Source organism: Camponotus vicinus, unplaced genomic scaffold (assembly GCF_025532165.1).
Source record: "Camponotus vicinus isolate PSW18456_S1 unplaced genomic scaffold, iyCamVici1.0 SCAF_7, whole genome shotgun sequence".
NCBI lineage: Eukaryota > Metazoa > Arthropoda > Insecta > Hymenoptera > Formicidae > Camponotus > Camponotus vicinus.
Genome location: NW_028141979.1, coordinates 14,955,136 through 14,971,186, shown reverse-complemented (window position 1 = coordinate 14,971,186; position 16,051 = coordinate 14,955,136). Strand labels below are relative to the sequence as shown.

The window sequence follows — 16,051 nt, the reverse complement described above, 5'->3', positions numbered from 1 at the left end:
AGAGAAGGATGGAAAGCGGAGTAGTCATGAAAGGAAGCCTAGATTGGGAGGAGAAGGGTCCGTAGAATGGAAAGGGGGGTGAGGGATGGAGAGAAAGGGAGGGGAGGGTACGTAGGGAGGGTGCGGGAAAGCAGGATGTAGTGGTCGCACAAGGGCCAGGTCGGGGGGGATGTAAGCTTTTTGGAGTTGTTAAAGGTTCGGGAACGCTCCTTGTAAAAGCGCCTTGTAATCCCTAAGGGGCAGCAATAAACTATACATACATACATATATACAATAAAAAAGGTATGTATTATATCATATAATATTATTTGAAATATAAAAAAATAATAAATACATATAAATTTATATTATTACACGTGTAAATTAGTTATATCTTTTTTCAGATAGTTTGATCGATGGAGTTAAATCCGTGCGAAGAAATTTTAGACGCACAATGTCAGTCAACCACTCTTATTGACACTCTTATTGATAGGAGTGTTTGTCTTTGTGTTGGAGGTTATTTTGAACAAAATATTTAATAATTATATTAAATTGAAGGGTTACTAGGTTATTGCCCTTAGGTTATTGCCCCACCCTGTATATACACTAATATATATAATATATTTATTTATTTATTAGTTATTTATTATTTATTTATTAGTTATTTATTTATTTATTAGTTATTTATTTATTAGTTTATATCTGTTACTATAGGTACACATATATATTAATTATGTTTTATTTTTTAATTTATTTTAAGAAATTTTACATAAAATTGTATTTGAGAATCATGTATAATTATAATTTAATAAATAATTATAACTAATTGAATTATATATAAGAAATTGAATAATAAGTAATAATTATGAAATTATAAAATTTATAATAACACATTTAATTATTATAATTATATTTAAATAACTATAGTAAATAACGAAATTTAAATTTTATTTTATTTTATTTTATATTCCTTGAATTTTAATTGGAGTAGATTCCTTTTCAATTTCGTTTTCTTCTTCACATTTCTTTTTTAAAATTTTTGTGCCCAACATGCATTGTGAAAATGACAATCTTCTACCTTCTTCAATTACTTTAATGTCAGACATTTTTTCAACTTTAAGAAAATATGTGTTATCTATAAATTAAATTATGATATTGTTAAAAATAAAGAAATAATTTTTTTAGAATCTATTAAATTATATTATTTAAATTAACAAACTAAAAAATTAATTTTAATTAAAGTTTATAATTAAATATTTTTATTATATGTTATTAAAATAATAAATTTAAAATATTAAAATATAAAATTTAAATAATAAATTTAAACATATAATAATAAATATATAATATATATTAATTATTTAAATTTAAATATAATTTAATTTAAAAAAGAGGGAAACTCAAGTAAATTAAAATTAAAAAAATTTTTTTTAAATTAAAAAGTTAAAATTAAAAAAGTTAAAATTTAAAAAATTAAAATTTAAATAAAAAAATTAAAAATAATATGAATAAATATTTATAATATTTATAATTGAAAAATTAATTTTTTAAACTAATTTAAATTAATTAAAAGCTAACTTGATGTAAGTTGTACATATCCTTTTAATTCAATCTCTTGTCCTTTTTCGAAAGAATTATTATTTTCATATTCATCTATTTGCACTTCCAACTTGTAAAATCCATCAGTTATGGAACCATATCCACATATTGTATAATTGGATGTCATGTAAAAATTAGTTTTAATAAATGCTTGTATAACTAATAATAAGAGAAAGATTATTTTATTACAGCTGACGGTATATATGCAGAATGTTTGATAAAGATTGAATCAATGCTTGTAAATAAATTTTTGGAGAACATTTTGAATCTAATTTTTCTTTTACAAAAACGTCAGAGTCAGAATAAATTTTGAATTCCTAATTTTCGATATTGTATAGTTATGTAATTCAGTTTTAAATTAAATTTTTATTAAATTAAATATCACTTGAAATTAACTGAGGAATGTAATTGTGTTAATCTTTTACTCAAAGTTTGGTTTGTGAAGAACCTTTTTTTAAATAGCTTATAATTTGAAAATTATTGATATCTTAACATTTTCAATGAGAAAAAATCGTCTTTAATATATAGCCAGAGAATTTGTTTATAAGTGTTGATTTAATCTTTACAAGACATTCTATATATGTATACTAATATTAATAATAATACTCTGTATATTAATATTAACAATAATATTAATAACTAAACAATAAATATATTTTTATATTTACTAATACGTATTTATTATTTTTTTAAATATATCTAAATATCTTACGTATGCATTTATTTAAAAAATCAGGAATTTCTTGAAATGTAATTAATTTTGGTGTTCTCATGTTAATATTTGTCTCAATATTAAATGCACCCAAATTATTAACAATTGTGTTTGATCTAATAATCAGTTCATACGGAAGACTTCCGTGATTATATTCGGGAAATTTTATTTTTTTTGCTTTAGCTCCATCAATATGGATAATCTACAAAACAGATAATCAAATTTAATTAATTATGAATAAAAATTGATAAAAATATATTATAATTAATTTTTCATTAATAATAATAATACAATTTTTACCATATTAGAATTTTTAATATAATGAATTAAATATTCAAAATAAATTAAAACTTATATTACAATAGAATAATGAATTATAAATAAGAAATATTAAACATTAATAATAAATAAGAAATATTAAATCTTCCTTTATTTTCTTTTTTATACTTAAAATAAATATAATAGATGTTCAATAATAAAATAGATAAAATAGATAAAAAAAATAAATAAAATAAAAATAAAAATAAAATAAATAAAAATAAAATGAAAAAGAAATAATAAAAAATAATAAAAATAAAATAGATAAAATAGATAAAATAGATAATTAAGAATATTTATATTTAATGACTATAAAAGTAAAATAAAACAATATAACGAGAACTAAAAATTAAACCTACTATTATTTGATAAATAATAAATAATTGATTTATTAATTACTCGGTTTGGTTTTAGATGAAATGCTATGCGTTCGATTTCTTTGTTCCACGCTACAATTTGCACTCTATGCTGACTATTATTATTTAGCATAAATTTTAATAATTTATGACATTGCGCTTTTCCAGTTCTAGTTTAGGACCTTCAATTTCGTCCACAAAACCAATAATTTCTCTGTAATGCACATTTGTAAATAAATTAATATAATTATTTAAGTTATGTAGTTATTATTATTATATAAAACTATTTGTGTGTATGTGTATGTATGTTTAATATATGTATGTATGTATGTATGTACATATGTACGTATGTACATATGTACGTATGTACATATGTACGTATGTACGTACGTATGTATGTATGTATACACCCAATATATATGTAATTTTATTTTAATTACATTACCTTAATAATAAATTATTACTTTTAATTTAATTTTAACTTATAAGTACTTTAATTGCAAAAATTTAATTATATAAGTAAATTAATTATGTCATTTTTTAAAATTATTATTTAAATTAATTTTCAACGATTATTAATTGATTTAAAATAAAAATAATAATTTTGTCGATTTAAAATAGAAATAATATATTTGTCAAAAAAAAAAGAAATTACTAAAAATTAAAATTATAAACTTACACAGTTGCATCTTCAAATTGTATTGTTTCTAATATTTCATCACTTGAAAATTGTATATATTCTACTTGATCATTTTGATTTAGAATTGAAACGTCTTGGAAACTTTTTGAATTTCTACATGTAATGTAAAAAAATTTTTAATAATAAGAAGAATATATATATTTTATTCCATATTTACATATTTATAATAATAATTTTATAAGTTTAATTGTACAAATTGATATTATATACTTATTTATTTTAATTATATTTGAATTGATACATATACAGGGTGATCCAGAACAAATATTTGTCTTTAAAAAAATAAATTGTCGAGTCTATTCTAAGACGATTTTCCCTTTACCAAAATTGTCTACGAGGCTTAGTTTTTAAATTATTAAATAAAATAGTTTGCGAATTACGGAACGAGTACAAGAGGTAGACAGGGACGGCGCAACTCACCGTCCGATACAGGCGATCATGTGGGGCGCTCGACGCGATCAGCTGATTGCTGCACACGATGTGTGTAACAATCAGTGTGTGTGTGTGTGTGTGTGTGTGTGTGTGTGTGTGTGTGTGTGTGTGTGTGTGTGTGTGTGTGTGTGTGTGTGTGTGTGTGTGTGTGTGTAGTGTATTTATGCACGCGTATCCACACATGCACCGTACTCTCTCTCTCCCTCTTTCTCTCTCACTCTCTCACTCACTCACTCACTCACTTATTCTTACCTTAATAATGAGATTCTTCATACTGCTGATAAATAGCAGTGCCCAGTGTGTTGCACGATAATAATCGTCGTCGACGAGACGTCGTTTCTTCAACACGCAGTCTGACACATCGTCAAATAAGCGAAGTTTTTTCTTTCATCACTTTCGACACTTTTACAAATTTACTCGCGCACTTAATCACTCACGATTGATAAAAGGAGGAATTTACCAACGGTTACGATACGAATTTAATAAACGGTTAACGCATTTAATTATTAATTACACACTCGATTAAAGAAACGCGTTAGCAGAACGCGATACTCGATGCAAAGCGCGCGACGCGACGACCGACGACAAGCAGGTCAGATTAGTACTAGCGCCTCTAGCGCTGCCAAACATAAACGTGTAGCATTACGCGCTAGTACTAACCTGACCTGCTTGTCGTCGGTCGTCGTGTCGCGCGCTTTGCATCGAGTATCGCGTTCTGTTAACGCGTTTCTTTAATCGAGTGTGTAATTAATAATTAAATGCGTTAACCGTTTATTAAATTCGTACCGTAACCGTTGGTAAATTCCTCCTTTTATCAATCGTGAGTGATTAAGTGCGCGAGTAAATTTATAATAGTGTCGAAAGCAGGGAAGGGAAGTAACGCGTTACTTGTAACGCCGTTACCGTTATAGTTACTTTTTTTTGGTAACGATCCGGTAACGCCGTTACTTTTTTTTTTCTGTAACTGTAACGATAACGTAGTTACATTTTTTTAGTAACGATAACGAATTTACAGTTACTTTTAGCGTTACTTTTTCGCTGATTGATGCATTAGCAAATCGGCATGATACCGCGCTCGTCGTAAGACTCGCCGCACTAGGTTCGCCATTTGGCACGCCCGTTGCGCATGTGCGCCTGCTCTGTCCTCTGTACAGAAGGCTGCGCAGGAAGTAACTAAGAACTAACTTAACCTTAAGCTATACCGCGTGGCAATCGTTCATGTTCCGGTATCGAAGAAGTAACGTCGCAATAATAGTGTGTCGCGTTCGCAGTTCTGCTTTTATTACGGAGTTCGTTATATTTATCATCGTACCAGTCAATGTGTTCACGATTTGTGCAAGCGTTCCCATATACATACCTTTTCCCCGCTTCCTTGACGGTTCTTCGTGCATATTCCCGCATTACTGTATCACGCGGTCGTTCTCCGCCGTACTCTCGTGCGGTCTGTCTCGGCTTTTACAGCGGTTCTATATCTTTGTGCTATCATACGGCCGTTATCTCCTCGCGTACACGGTCTGTCTGTCTACGCTACGTTCGTTTTTGATCTCGCAGTTTGCACTTTGCACTGACTACGTCGCAAGTGATATTTTATATCTCACAGTGTAAGTATATTTAATTATTTATTCGTTCATTATTAAAAGACATTACTTATAATTTAGTATTGTGCGGCTTTATTCTGTATCTCATAAAGTCAACGACAAAATCGCTATCGTTACACAGTTTTTTTTTTGTATACTACAGCTGCGCAATAACGTGTCAGCAAGAGTTACGGAATAGACCTGACTCATTCTTACAATATCACACGAAATATTATTTAATAATAAGTCTCTCTGAATAAAAATAATAAAACTTTTGGCCTTGGTTTGTGATTTTTTTGTAGCGATCGGATCTGCTCAGAAATGGAAACGATAGCCGAAGAGGCGAGTACGCCAAGTACATCATCTGAATCCTCGAATAAGGCACCATGGCCGACATACAAAGAAATTTTTGTATTCGAACCCGAACTTAGTAATGAGAAGAATTATGCATTTACTTGCAAATTATGTTTAGGCAAAAAAATTATACATGCTAGCAAAAGCTCTACAGCCAATTTAAAGAAGCACATAAGCGTAAGTTTAGTTTTCTTATTATTTTTATTTATGTTAATAAATAAATTTCAATATTTTATTTGTTAATATACATATAAATAAATAAATAAATAAATACCTGAATAAATAAATAAATACATATATGTACATATAAAATAATTTCTTAATTTCTTAAAAACTTTGTGCAAGATAAACGCAATAACGATAACTGTATATTTTTATAATAGTAATTAATTCAATATTTAAATAAAAAAGAATACAAGAAAATTTGTAAAATTAAAAAATTTTTTTTTAGATTCTAAGGAATGTACACAATTGCACCGTATATTCTAGTTCATTGAATCAAATCTGCAATGTAAAAATAGTAGGTATAAAAAGCATGGCATGTAAAAGTGTGTTTAAATAAATATAAAAATTAATAATTCTTTCCTAAATTAATATATATTTTTATTCTTTTATTTTTTTTAACATTAAATTTTTGTTTTTTATTTTTGTAAATGACAAAGAATTATTTGTATTTTATAACAGATTTTTTTAAATATAAAACAATATTAATATAAAAATTTATATCTTAATATCTATTATTTACATATATATCTGTTTCAATATATCTATATATTTGTGTGTATTTTGTTATAAATTAAATTTATTTTATAATTTTTTTTAGATATGCTTTCTTTTATTTCTGTTTAAAAACTTTTTTAGTTAGTTGAACTTTTAAATAATTTTTAGTTATATTATTATTTTCTATATATTGTAACATTTATAATATACATATATATGTATACACACATACATATTTACATACATATGTATATATATATATAATATATACACATAAATGCATGCATACATACATACATACATATATACATGCATACCTATCTATACATATATACCTATGATATTATTTTTATTTCTAAGTATTAATTATATTGAATTAATATAGGTAAAACATCCACATTCTTTAAAAGATTTGGAAAAAGCTAAATCTAAACTCACACATAATAAACGTCAATATAAAGAAGACATTAATAATGTTACAAAAAAGCAGTGTGTGTTACAAAAATGGGGTTCTGGAACAGCTGGAATAACTCAAAATAAGTTAGACACTGCCATACTACGATTTATTGTTGAAAATGTCCAACCACTCGCGGTTGTTGAGAGTCCTGCATTTATTGATTTGATTAAAATTGGATTGCCTTCATCAATTCGAATAATGTGTAAAAAAACATTAAGAGATAAACTTAGTAAATTATATCTGGATATGAAAATCGCTCTTGAAAAACAATTTACTGAAATCAATACGGTTTCAACTACAGCAGATTTATGGAGCAAAGCGAAAAGGTACATGTGTGTATAATTATGTTTTATTTAATATTTTTACATTAATATTTTATTTTTTAATGTTTTGTTACATAATAATTAAAATAATTAAAATCTTTTATTTTTATAGAAGTTACTTAGGGATAACGGTCCATTGGATCAATCCAGAAAATTTAACAAGAGAGTCTGCCGCCCTAGCTTGTCGTAGAATTAAAGGGAAACATACTTTTGATGTTTTGGCAAAAGCCATTAACTCTATATTTGTTGAATATCATATTCAAAACAAAATTTGTTGCACAACAACAGATAATGGTTCAAATTTTGTTAAAGCATTTCGGTGAGTTAATATTTTATGATATTATATACACTTTTGTATTATACGTATGTACATAATAATTTTATATGTATTCATTATATTAAAAAAACCACATATTACATTTTTATATAAATATATTTAATTTTTTAGAGATTTTGAAAAAGAAGAAGATGATGAGGAGATTAACACGGAATTCCACAATTTAAGTGATCTATTGATTACGGATGAAAAAGGTTTAGACACGGAAGATATTACTCTTCCACCACACCATAGGTGTGTTAGTCACACGCTTAACCTTATTGCAGCCAAAGATTCTGAAAGAGCCTTGGAGAATGATCCCACATATAAAAAAAAGTACAGACTAATATTTGCAAAATTATCGAAATTGTGGAATAAACAAAACCAGTCTACTCAAGTGGCCGACAAAATAAAAGATATTTGCGGCGTTTATCTAAAAACTCCAGTTATTACGAGGTAAAAACTAAAAAAACTCTTATTTTTTATTTATCTATATTTTTTCTGTATTTTATTTTAATAAATATGTTATATTTTTTTAAAAATATCTATTTACACATACATATGCTTACAAACATACGAACGCACATACACATGATATATACTTATACATATGTATATATATACAATATAAAAACAAAATTTATTTGTTATAGATGGAATTCAACTTTTGATTCCACATATCAACTTGTAACTCTTTTGAAAGATAGCTTAGATAAAATTAATCAATGTTTGGACTATTGTAATTTACAAAGGCTGACAAATAATGACGTAAAATTTTTAGACGAGTATTGTCAGGTAAAATGCACATATTTAATTTAATAGAATATATGAATTATATGTATAATATATATATATATATACATATGTGTGTGTGTATTGTATATGCACGTATATTAATAAGTATATATTTTTAATATTTTCTTTAGGTAATGGAGCCTTTAGCTAGAGCATTAGATATCTTACAAAGTGACGTAGGAATGTATATGGGATACTTATTGCCCGTATTGAGCAGTTTACAAGAAAAATTAAAAAACATTAAAAATTTGACGGATTGTCAATCATTAGTTATCGCAATTCAAGAAGGCTTAAATCGAAGGTAATTTATTAAATAATAAAAAAATATACAACTAAAAAAATGCATATAATATTCGCATAATAAAAAATATAAAAGTATAAATATTTTATTATATGTATATTTTTTAAATTTTAGATTTTGTACAATATTCGAAAAAAAGGAATTAATAATAGCAAGTTCATTACATCCTAAATTTAAACTAAACTGGTTAACTGGAGATAAGAAGAAATTAGCTAGAGCCTATTTAGAAGATTTGTTAGACATTCGCTCAAATGAAAGTTCATCAAACTCAAGCAAGGATAATGATTATGACGATTTTTTTAATTTTCATGGACACTCAACATCAATTTCAGAATCTGGCGAAGAAGAACTAACACGATTTCTGAAGTCGAAAAGATCTGACGTTGCATTATTACTAGATTTTCCAAAATTAAAACAGTTATTCATTAAATTTAATACGGCTTTGCCAAGCAGTGCTTCTGTTGAAAGATTGTTTAGTGTCGGTAATTCTGTACTATCACCTTTTAGAGGCCATCTAAATGATGACCTATTAGAATATCAACTTTTATTAAAAATTAATAAAAAATATCGATAAAATTTAACATATGTTTTGTGATTTAGATAATCCTTTCATAAAGAAAGAAAGAGAGAGAGTATGTATTGCACGAAACAAAATTTATTACAATTATAGATTTAAAAAAAGTAACGAAAAAGTAACGAACCGTTATTTTTTAAGTAACGGTAACTATAACTAGTTACTTTTGAAAATCAATAACTAATAACGGTAACTAGTTACCTTTTTAACTTGGTAACGAGTAACGGTAACTAGTTACTTTTAAAAAGTAACGTTCCCTTCCCTGGTCGAAAGTGATGAAAGAAAAAACTTCGCTTATTTGACGATGTGTTAAACTGCGTGTTGAAGAAACGACGTCTCGTCGACGACGATTATTATCGTGCAACACACTGGGCACTGCTATTTATCAGCAGTATGAAGAATCTCATTATTAAGGTAAGAATAAGTGAGTGAGTGAGTGAGTGAGAGAGAAAGAGGGAGAGAGAGAGAGAGAGAGAAAGAGAGAGAGTACGGTGCATGTGTGGATACGCGTGCATAAATACACCACACACACACACACACACACACACACACATACACACACACACACACACTGATTGTTACACTCATCGTGTGCAGCAATCAGCTGATCGCGTCGAGCGCCCCACATGATCGCCTGTATCGGACGGTGAATTGCGCCGTCCCTGTCTACCTCTTGTACTCGTTCCGTAATTCGCAAACTATTTTATTTAATAATTTAAAAACTAAGCCTCGTAGACAATTTTGGTAAAGGGAAAATCGTCTTAGAATAGACTCGACAATTTATTTTTTTAAAGACAAACGTTTGTTCTGGATCACCCTGTATACTTACGTAGGCGACTCCTTTGAATTTAATTGTGACATTTTTTCTTGTGCTTTATTCTCTAAGTTAGGAATAACTGATTCTTGTCTGTCAAGCATTATACAAATATATATATATATAATAAAAAAATAACAGATATAAGAAAAAAAACAGATATTAAAAGATATTAAACAGATATTAAAATTATGTTAAAGTATTACATTAATTGTCAGCTTTTTTTAAAATAATTTTATACAATATTTATTAATATTTAATAATATTTTTAATATATTACAATTTTTTTATGATTTAAAATTGAAATATTAAAATATTGAATATATAAATATAAAAATATTAAAATATTGAAGTTACATGTATAAAGACAAAAAAAATTTTTATGAACAAAATGTAAATATTTTTATATTGTTATATTAATTTATATTTTTATATATACACGTTAAGTTTTATATATGTATACGTATATATTCTTTTATATATTTGAAAATATAATTTATATAATTCTTTTCAATTAATATATATGAGATAAAAATCATACATATATATGCAAAATAATAAGAGGAATCAATTGGTGTAAAAAAAAACAATTGTTTTTAAGAAAAAATATGTAATTGTTAATTGCAAATTACATATTTTTTTTTTAAAACAACTGTTTTTTCTTTACACCAATTGATTCTTCTCATGTTTTGTATATAAAGTATTAAGGTAAGATAATCGAAAAATGAATCGAATAATTTACTAGATATTTTATGGTTTATGTAAAATTAAGAAATTATTTCAAGCCTCATAACTCGAAAAGTACTAAATGAAGAAATACTTTATTATAGTGTTTTGGAAAGCTCTCGAGATAAGCTATAAGAATACATAATAAAAAATAGGGGGTTCCATTTAAAAAATTAAAGGTAACCATCATGTGACATTTTTGCTTATTACTTAATTATTGCGAATTTTGCAAAATGGTAGAGGACTTTTCTTCTTAGTTTGACCCAATCTATCATCACTTTTTGTTTGGTTCCTCACGAATCGGACACCCTGTATATACAGGGTGCGCCAAAAGTCTGGATACACCTAAATATCTCACAAACGGTGCATTTTAGAAAAAAATGTTTCAGGCAAAAGTTGTTTGGTTTCAAGGAGGCCATAAGAAGGTACAATTGGTTTGACCTTGAAAAGTCATTTGAAGGTCACGTGAAGGTCACTTCAATTTTTTTAAATGGAACATCCTATATATTTTTGCACACTCTTGTAGCTTATCTCGAGAGCTTTCCAAAACACTATAATTAAGTACCTTTTCGTTAAGTACTTTTTGAGTTATGAGGCTTGAAATAATTTCTTAATTTTACATAAACCGTAAAATATCTTGTAAAATATTTATTTTTCGATTATCTTACCTTAATACTTTTACGTACAAAATAATGAGAGGAATCAATTGGTGTAAAGAAAACACATAGTTGTTTTGAAGAAAAAATATGTAATTTGCAATTAACAATTCCATATTTTTTCTTAAAAACAACTGTGTTTTCTTTACATTAATTGATTCCTCTCATTATTTTCTACGTAAAAGTATTAAGGGTGATATCGTGCATCCGCGGTTCTCGTGGGACCAAAATGGACTCGACAAACAAAGTAAATTATACAACAAAAGACACCATAATGGACAAAGTCCTCCAGGGCGTGGCTTCCTTAGGGAGCGAACGACCGGAGGAATGCAACTCGGGGGCACCTAAAACCCGAGTCAAATATAGCGGAGCAGCAAGGAGACGCTATAAGAAACAGCTTCAGAGGGAGGGAGAGGCTTCTAAAGTCCAAATCCCTCCCGCTGAAGCTGATTCTAGTCCTGGGCCCAGTAGCGGTGGAGCCCCGACTGTGGCGATTAAACGCGCCCGGCCGGGGAATAACACTCCTAGCCCCAACGATACTCGCCACGGTAAACGATCCAAGATCAACGATCAAGGGTCATATGCCCAAGCGACCAAAGGGCTTGTCAGACTAGCCCTCATTTTGGAAGGCTTCCCTGACAAGAAGCTAGGAGCGGCGGATTGTGGATTGATCAGGAAGATGATCAGAGGGCGTATCCTCGAGTTACCCGAGGGTACAAAAGCCCCCACATTCTCCGGCTCCTGGGAGAGAGACGGAGCCTTTGTTTTTGGGTGCGACGGCGAACAGTCTGGGGGACTGGCTAAAAAGCCTATCCTCCGACCTAAAGGTGGGGGGAAACTCCCTACGTGTAGTGCCGGTCGATGAGTTGCCTAGGCGCCATCGAGTGGTGGTACACGTGGAGGAGCCAGACTTGTCTGCTGAGGAAGCCTTGAGTCTCCTCGGCAGACAAAACGCAGGACTGGCGACCGGAGATTGGATTGTCACCAGGGGGAGCGTGAGTAGGGATGCCACTTCGCCTGCCTGATTGGGGATCAATCTCTAGACGCCCTGAAGTCCTGCAATTTCAGGCCCAGCTGCAGTCTCGAACGGGCAACCGTTAGGCTGTTCGAAAGGGAGTGCGGCAGGAAGCCTGAATCCGTGGAGGGATCACCAGGGGAGACTGCCTAAATATGACGGTCTTCACGGTACTCATCACCCAAATTAACTTGCATCACAGTAAAGGCGCCTCGGCTATCCTTGCCAGGAGCACTGCTGCGATGCACACACACCTTGCCATTATCCAGGAGCCTTGGCTCCTGAATAATGCCATCAAAGGTTTGGGCGGCTGTGGAACTATTTTCAGAGCCTGCTCAAACCGCAAACTAAGGACATGCATTGTAGCAAAAGGCCTTAATATCACTTTTCTGCCTCAGCTTAGCAGCGAAGATCTAACTGTCGTCCAGACGAGCATCAACCTGGAGGAGGGGAAGACAATGGACTTACTCATAGGGTCAGCATATACGATTCCTGCAACCCTACGATTCCTGCAACCCTCCACCTCAGGACAACGTCAAGAACCTGGTTGCCCATGCTGAGGAGGCAGGACTCGAACTCCTCCTGGGCTGTGACGCTAACTCCCACCATGTTGGTTGGGGGAGCTCAAACATCAACCCGAGAGGAAAGAGCCTGCATGACTTCATTCTGGACAAGGGACTTATCATCCTAAACAGAGGTACGGAACCTACCTTCATGGGCGCTAGAAGACAGGAGGTATTCGATATCACTATTTGTACCAAGGGCGTGTCTGAACTGGTAGGAGACTGGAGGGTCTTAGACGAACCTTCAGGATCCGATCACAGGCAGATACGCCTCACCCTTCGCCAGCAACCTACGACCTTGCGGAGGCGGAATCCTAGGAAAACGAATTGGGACGGCTTCAGGCTACACTTGAAGAATAGACTAACTACCGTTCCGACCAGATTCCACACCAGGGATAACTTGGAAACTGCCGCGGCTTACTTAAGTAACGCTATCTCGGATGCCTTTGAGGCAAACTGCCCCCTGAAACTTATACGGTCCCAGTCCAAAGTCCCCTGGTGAAACAAAGAGCTGTCAAAGCTGAGATCCGAGACCAGGAGACTCTTTAACAGGGCAAGAAACTCATGCTTGTCTTCACACTGGGAAGCCTTTAGGAACGCCCAACGCAGGTATAGCAAGGAAATAGTTAGAAGTAAACACAGCAGCTGGAGAGAGTTTTGCAAAAGCATCGAGAGTGCTCCAGAGGCCTCCAGGCTAAACAGAATACTCAGCTCTGACAATTTAGTTGGGATGCCTCAAGCGTCCCGACACAGGCTACACAGTCAACCTCACTGAATCTATCGAGCACCTTATGGAGACTCATTTCCCAGGTTTTCGAACGGTCGACAATCTTCCTACCGCGTGTGAGACCCAGGGAAGTTTTCAAACCCAGGGATTGGTCACTAGCGGCGAAGATAGTCCATCCCAAAGGCGTTGAATGGGCCGTTAAAACCTTCAAACCCTATAAATCACCCGGACCAGACGGGATCTATCCCGCCTGCTTACAAGAAGGTTTGAGCCTTTTGATAGGCCCCATAGTTAAAGTGCTTAGGGCTAGCATAGCCCTTAGACACGTGCCCCTTATCTGGAGTGGCACCAGAGTCACTTTTATACCTAAACCAGGCAGAAATGGCCATATCTTGGCCAAAGATTTCAGACCCATTAGCCTTACCTCCTTTGTTTTGAAGACACTGGAGAGACTGATAGACAGCCATATTAGGACATATCCCCTTACTACCCGACCACTGGCCTTTTCTCAATACGCCTATAGGGCGGGCAGATCCACGGATACTGCCCTTCATCACCTTGTGAGCAAGATTGAGACAAAGCTGGCGACTGGAGGGTATGCCCTAGGATTATTTCTCGATATTGAGGGGGCATTTGATACCACCTCATATACAGCGATCAAAGAGGCCATGCACAGGCATCACATCCCCGAGACTCTGATGGATTGGACACAAAGCATGCTATTGGATAGAGTTTTGACCGTTGATTATGGAGATAAAATTCTGAGTGGTCTCCCGGCCAGAGGTTGCCCGCAGGGCGGCGTTCTCTCTCCGCTCGTGTGGTGCCTGGTGGTAGACGAACTCCTGGTCAAATTACAAGAAGCGGGCCTCCTCGTTTGTGGCTATGCGGACGACGTAGCTGCAATCGTGAGAGGCAGCTTTCTCTCAACTCTTAAGGAGCTTATGGATAAAGCACTTAAGATTATTCAAAGCTGGTGTCAAGTCAAAGGACTCACGGTCAATCCGTCTAAGACCGAGGCTATGATTTTTACCAGAAAATACAAGCCCGAACCCATAGGGCCTTTGAGGCTCTGGGGCAAAGAGCTACCATACACTTCTTCGGTGAAATACCTGGGGAACCATCTTGATCCTAAACTGAGTTGGAGATTACACCTTGAAATCAAACGTAAGAAATTTTACACCTCTATGTGGGCATGTAGAAGGGCTGTAGGTAAAACGTGGGGCATTAAACCCAATATTGCCCTCTGGATCTACAAAGCCATTCTACTACCCCGTCTCACATATGCTGCGGTGGTCTAGTGGCCCAGGGTGGAGAAAGTGCCATGAGAACCACCCCCACAGAGGCGCTTGAGATTGCACTGTCTTCTACTCCTGAACCGCTTTATTATCAGCACAGCCAAACTTTCTGCCTACAGATTAAAGTGTCAGGGTGAGTGGAGAGGACAGCATCTTGGTCATACCAGGTTATCGTTCCTCCATGAACACTCATTCTCTCTGCTGCAGGATAGAATACCTAGGAAATCCCAGGTCTTTAAGTTCTTCAAAACCCAGATACCTTCTAGGGAAGATTGGAGTAAACCAGAACGAATCTGCCGGCCAAACTGGGACATCTGGTACACGGATGGCTCAGGAGCGGAAGAACGATTTGGAGCTGGAGTCTACGGCTCAAAGACTAACCACAGGAAATCTTACTCCCTAGGGAAGCTGGCCACGGTTTTTCAAGCTGAGGTTCTAGCAATCCTTGAGTGTGCAAACACCTTAACCTTAGTTAAAGCCACCAACAGAGATATACTCATCTGCTCCGATAGTAGGGCAACTATTAACGCTCTAGCCAAGACCACCACTGAGTCCTCAGTGGTTGGGATTGCATGCTAGCACTCAACAGACTAGGCGAATCCAATAGGATCACCTTAGCCTGGGTTCCCGGTCATCAGGGAATTCATGGCAATGAAGTGGCGGACGGCCTAGCAAAGCTAGGCACCCTCGAGGTCCCGGCTAGACAGGTCGTCGGCGTCCCCTTTACCATAGGTAAAAGACT

The 16,051-nt window shown here is 32.8% G+C and overlaps 1 protein-coding gene, 1 long non-coding RNA gene and 1 pseudogene across 4 annotated transcripts; 2 read left to right on the top strand and 1 right to left on the bottom strand.

The window, feature by feature from the left end:
- Positions 1–2,353: 2,353 nt before the first annotated feature.
- LOC145974454 (uncharacterized) lies at positions 2,354–5,904 on the bottom strand. Of its 3 annotated transcripts, none has more exons than XR_014439683.1 (3): positions 5,454–5,904; positions 3,008–3,178; positions 2,354–2,492 (listed from the first exon to the last, which is right to left on the bottom strand). It is a non-coding gene; the product is annotated as an uncharacterized LOC145974454 (long non-coding RNA). The 3 variants fall into 3 exon arrangements; XR_014439681.1 differs by lacking the exon at positions 5,454–5,904 and adding an exon at positions 4,349–4,431; XR_014439684.1 differs by lacking the exon at positions 5,454–5,904 and adding an exon at positions 3,644–3,671.
- LOC145974451 (uncharacterized) lies at positions 5,034–9,520 on the top strand. The gene is made up of 9 exons (XM_083104298.1): positions 5,034–5,697; positions 5,976–6,204; positions 6,479–6,547; positions 7,133–7,530; positions 7,640–7,846; positions 7,976–8,299; positions 8,497–8,638; positions 8,770–8,939; positions 9,054–9,520. Exons 1-9 carry the CDS (start codon positions 5,315–5,317, stop codon positions 9,511–9,513), a joined length of 2,382 nt encoding a protein of 793 aa, XP_082960424.1. The 5' UTR covers positions 5,034–5,314; the 3' UTR covers positions 9,514–9,520.
- Positions 9,521–11,938: 2,418 nt separating this feature from the next.
- Positions 11,939–12,877, top strand: LOC145974213 (uncharacterized; annotated as a pseudogene).
- Positions 12,878–16,051: the final 3,174 nt, after the last annotated feature.

Excerpts from the sequence above, each read along its gene's own strand:
- LOC145974451 (XM_083104298.1), top strand. The coding sequence starts at position 5,315 with ATGTTCCGGTATCGAAGAAGTAACGTCGCAATAATAGTGTGTCGCGTT. Across the intron at positions 6,548-7,132 it reads AAATCTGCAATGTAAAAATA|GTAAAACATCCACATTCTTT; the intron begins GTAGGTATAAAA and ends GAATTAATATAG. Across the intron at positions 7,531-7,639 it reads TTATGGAGCAAAGCGAAAAG|AAGTTACTTAGGGATAACGG; the intron begins GTACATGTGTGT and ends TTATTTTTATAG.